This window comes from Aplysia californica, unplaced genomic scaffold (assembly GCF_000002075.1).
Source record: "Aplysia californica isolate F4 #8 unplaced genomic scaffold, AplCal3.0 scaffold00183, whole genome shotgun sequence".
In the NCBI taxonomy this organism is placed as follows: domain Eukaryota; kingdom Metazoa; phylum Mollusca; class Gastropoda; order Aplysiida; family Aplysiidae; genus Aplysia; species Aplysia californica.
Window position 1 is genome coordinate 851,266 of NW_004797453.1, and position 4,678 is coordinate 855,943.

Here is a 4,678-nt window from a genome sequence, read left to right on the forward strand (position 1 = left end):
AGAGAGAGAGAGAGAGAGAGAGAGAGAGAGAGAGAGGGAGAGGGAGAGAGCGAGAGAGAGAGAGGGACAGGCAGATAGACAGACATGCAGACAGACAGTCGGGGGGAGGGGTGACCAGTAAGTAAAATGAAGAGTGCAATCTTTGCAGTCCATTTTCCTACTAATACTAGTTTTCTTTTTTAGCAATCTTTCTTAAAATGTAGATTTCTACCTTTCTGGTAAGAATTTTGCGATATGTTTAATGGACTATACAGACTTAGTAAAAAAAAGGAAGAACTTAATGTTGAAACATTAGAAAACAGTGTGGCCCAACAGGTCACATCTTGTAAAAATTATGTCTTTAAATACAAACATATCTCCTAGAAGTAACCCGAAGAGGACTTCTCCAAGTAGACATCTCAGAACAATTAATACGATGTAACATTAAAAAAATCTATTTTTAACAGGATTATTGCAAATATGTTCGTGTTCACACAGACAAACAAGCAAACAGAAACAGATAAGCAAATAGAACATATATGTACAGCCATGCATAGACTCAGTGAAATCGACAGAGTGAGTCAACAGTAAGATACTTCTAGCAAATGCATTTCTCCCACACATAGTCGTTCTTTTAACATGGCTGTTGTCACTCTTTTTCTCTTCCCAACACATATTTCTAAGTTCAGAATCTAAACAAAATATTGGGCATCCGATTTTTAAACGATTATTTACAAATTTTAAATCATCATATCTTCGATGTTGACTAGAAAAGTTATTTCCTATGCAGGACACTTTATATCCCCACAGGATACCAGGCTGAGAAGGGTTCTGTTCAAAGGGTCTTGAACTTTCTAATGTTCGTAAAGGTCAACAACTAATGCAATAATGCCTTACCTCTTCCCATTTCTAATGTATACATTGTAATCTAGGAGAAAACAACAATTACAAGAAAATCATAGACAAGAATAGAAACACCATCATGACTTTCACAACCACAACTAAAAAGAACAAAGACAGAAATAGCAAAACCAAGAATATTCTTGGTAGTGTCAGAACTCAAACTATTGTTTCTGTGAAAGTGAAAGTTACAGCTAAGATTTTACTTCTCATTGTTCAAGGGCAGCGAGACGAAAACTTTTCAGTAAGTCACACTCCGACTTCTCAATAATTAGATTGAGAAGTAGATAACGAGTTTTGGGAATTAGATGCACATGCACCTAGTAAATAATTAATGATTGCTGGCTTTAATCCCAACTTGATTTCTAAACTGGTACATACATGTCCGAGAGGACACATTAAATTATGATTGATTTGCTAATTTCCATGTCCCAGTTTCTTTTTTTTTACAGGCAGGTGTTTTACGCCCCCATACTTTTGAAAATTCTTGAGGCAAGCTATCACAGACTATCAGGGCCAGCCCAGGCTGAGAGGGATAAGCAAAAGGCCGGATATACTCGATAAAAATTCTCCCCACATGAGAATCAAACTCTGGTCTTCTGCGTGTGACGGCTTAAAGCCTAACCCCTACACCACAGACTTTGGTCCTGGTTTCCTCAAAATCAACGCATTAAACAATGTAGTATCAAAACCCCTCCTCCCCTTTTCCTTTTCCCGTATATCCTCAACACGAAACTAAATACAACCTTTTGACGTTAGCTGTTTGTAGCTATTCGCATGATTGTGTTCACCTGAACAGTCAGACGACAAGTATATTCATAAACACCGTGAACTCTAAAATGTCGACACAAACGAACAAATGAAGGAAAACGAAATTATAAAACCCTTCCAAGATTCTCAAGAGAGAGGTATCATACAGAGATAAACATTGTGCAGAGAGAGCATTAAAGAACGGCATACTCAGAATAAGCGTTAAAACAGTAGTTATCCGAACTGTGTCAAAACAACCAAACCAAATCAGAAGCATCCCAGTCAAGGATGACTGTCACAAAAACTCAAGCAAAACAACCCAGCTGACCTATATAACCTCAATACTCTTTCCCCTAACCACATTAGAGGAAACCAAAATTTCCTAATTGAAATGCCTATGCACTCATTACAAATTTCACAACAACAACAACAACAACAACAACAGCAACAACAACATTGTCCAAACTGTTTTCTTCCCTCAGATAATAGCAATTCTGACTGTTACCCTGGAGAGTTAGACATAACGATTCTCAGCGGTCACGAAGTAGGTGTATTGAAAAACACTAGAGCTAGATCTAGATCAAACACCTAGTCCAAAATGTTTCGGTATAATTTAGGTGACCATGCATTTTTTTGGTTTCAATTTTTGAATAGAAAAAAAGTGAATACTAGTACTAGCTTTTTCCCGTCGACAGAGAAAAACACGAACCCACTACTCTTAAAAATTATCTCTTTTCAGAGATTTTGTGAAGACAACGTTATCTCAAATTCAAGGGAGTAAACTACACAACAAACAAAGGAATCAGAAAGCAAAGATGCAAGAAACATGCAAGAAATATACCCAATGCTATACTATCTACCCTCACGTTAGAATTAGTTATCTACTGAAGTATTTACGCCGATTTGTTAATACTTCCTCAGTGTACACGTATTTACAAATTGTTTATTCCATCTGAAAAAGCAGTATTTGAATATACATATATTCGTACACATAAGTGCAGGCCGCCATAATTTACTGCTAAGCACAACACTAGTAAAACTGAGCATAAAATATGCTATTGTTACATTTAAGTAACATAATTGTGTAAAACACGTTGTTCACGTCCCGATATCTTTTCGTAATTACCCAACCTTTAGTTCACATTGCAGTTAGTTTGGGATAGCTTTATATGTTCACTCAAAACTTGTCTGAAGACATGTCAAGATAATACTAAGCCTATTGAATAAGAACTGTTGCCCTGACCGTTCGGGCAGCCAGTAGTGCATAGGTTCTCTTACAACAACTTTCCCTTGAAGTTGTTAAATAGGTGTATACTGTCAACAAGAAGAGAATCTTCTATGTTTTACGAGGAGATAGCTTTCTTTATCATTTTCTTATAACTTTCCAGTTGACAGTGCGATGTGGTAATGTAATACGTGACCAATCTTTTGGTAATAAAATAGTAACATTTCAACCCACAAAAAATACTGGACTGTTTTCATAGTGAGCAAAAACATCGCTACAAATAATATAGAAATAGTCGAAACGATTTATTCATGCTGTTATCTCAAGTAAGCCCAACATTACCTTTCCAGTAATTAATTAGTTTGTGACACTTCAAAGTACATTTTCCAGTATGGTGGTCTATACGATTTTGCATGGCCTCAGGAGACATGAGTGGAAATGCAGTAAAAATAAGACACCATTTTATGTATAAACATCTATGTATGTTATTGTATATTTGCCATTGTAAACCAAAATGCCCTTCCGGGACAAATAAAAAGTGTAATTTATTATAATTATAATAATAAAAATTATTATTTGAATACAGACTGGCGGCTGCTGAACGATTGTAGATTTTGGGATTTATATAATTTTGTTGTGCTGGAGTATCCATTAAACAAAAGCGCAGTAAAAACCCACAACACCTACTCAGGTGACATGCTACCAATGACGTAAAAACCAAGTTTCTTTCGTGTTAATTTTTGTCATCGAGAAGGATCCTTTGATTCTGACAAACTAATTGCATAATATGATGGGGTACAGAAACTTCATCCAAACCATATATTATTATATAGTCTGTTCATGCTTGATCCAGACCTTATATTTCCAATGTCTTTTCTTTTAGAATAAACAAAGAACAGCATATTATTGTTAAATCAATGTCTTTGCTCTATGTTGAATTTTCAAATCCCTTGACCATCTGCTCTTCTCTATTAATTTGCCAGATAAAAATGACGAGAAGTCCAGTGAAATTAATTACGACATAAATTGCAAAGATTATCCTGTCAAAAACCATGGCAACTATTCTCCACTCTCGGGCCAGCTTGTCTTTCTCTTCGGCACGGGCTTTCTTTTCTTTCACTCTTTCCAAGATCTCTCGTATGGACTTGACCTCTTCCAAAACCTTAAAAGAGAAGACATTCATAAAACTGTTTATTCCCAATTGTAAAAATTTTGCTTTTACTTTTTGTTCTCAGATTGGCTAGCTTTAGAGGAGGTTAAAAGACAACATTAATCATACAGCAAGTAGAAGCATAAAACATCTTTATTTCCAAACGTGCTCTAATGCGTTTATTCCATTTTGTGTTTGTAGCAAAAGCAATAGTTTGGATACGTCGAGAAAATGACACAGTATCCGGTAGAAGAACTTCCAAGAGCTAACTGTTGCCGTACAAACAAACGTCCCGGACAGCCCTATCTGAAACCGACTAATCAGAGAATATGAGATGGCCATTGCATACATCTCTCTGTGCTATAAAAGCACTTTCTCCAGGTGCCTAATGATGATAATTAATCAGCTTCGGATAATGATGACACAACCATCCCCCCCCCCCTTCCTCCCCAAGCTGCATACCTTAATTGGTCCGCTTTTCATAAACTTGTCTGCAATTGTTTGGAACGAGTGCAAATTACTAACGAACCCGTGAGTTCTTCGTCTTTCTCTGAAACGAATTTGCTCGCTCTTGTCAACCCTAGGGTCCAGTGCGCGTAAAATTGGAACGTTTTGCTTACTTATAGACGGCTGGCGGGCCAGGGATCTAAACCTGCACTTTAAAGGGGATTTTT

The 4,678-nt window shown here is 36.7% G+C and overlaps 1 protein-coding gene across 3 annotated transcripts in view; it reads right to left on the reverse strand.

Moving 5' to 3' along the window:
- Positions 1-411: 411 nt before the first annotated feature.
- The window catches only part of LOC101845238 (neuronal acetylcholine receptor subunit alpha-10-like), a 326,112-nt gene continuing 321,845 nt past the window's right edge, over positions 412-4,678 (reverse strand). For all 3 annotated transcript variants that reach the window (XM_005098458.3, XM_005098459.3, XM_005098457.3), the window contains one exon: positions 412-4,016. In XM_005098458.3, the coding sequence (XP_005098515.1) occupies positions 3,783-4,016 (234 nt within the window). In that variant the 3' untranslated portion in view covers positions 412-3,782. The remainder of the gene's footprint in view (positions 4,017-4,678) is intronic.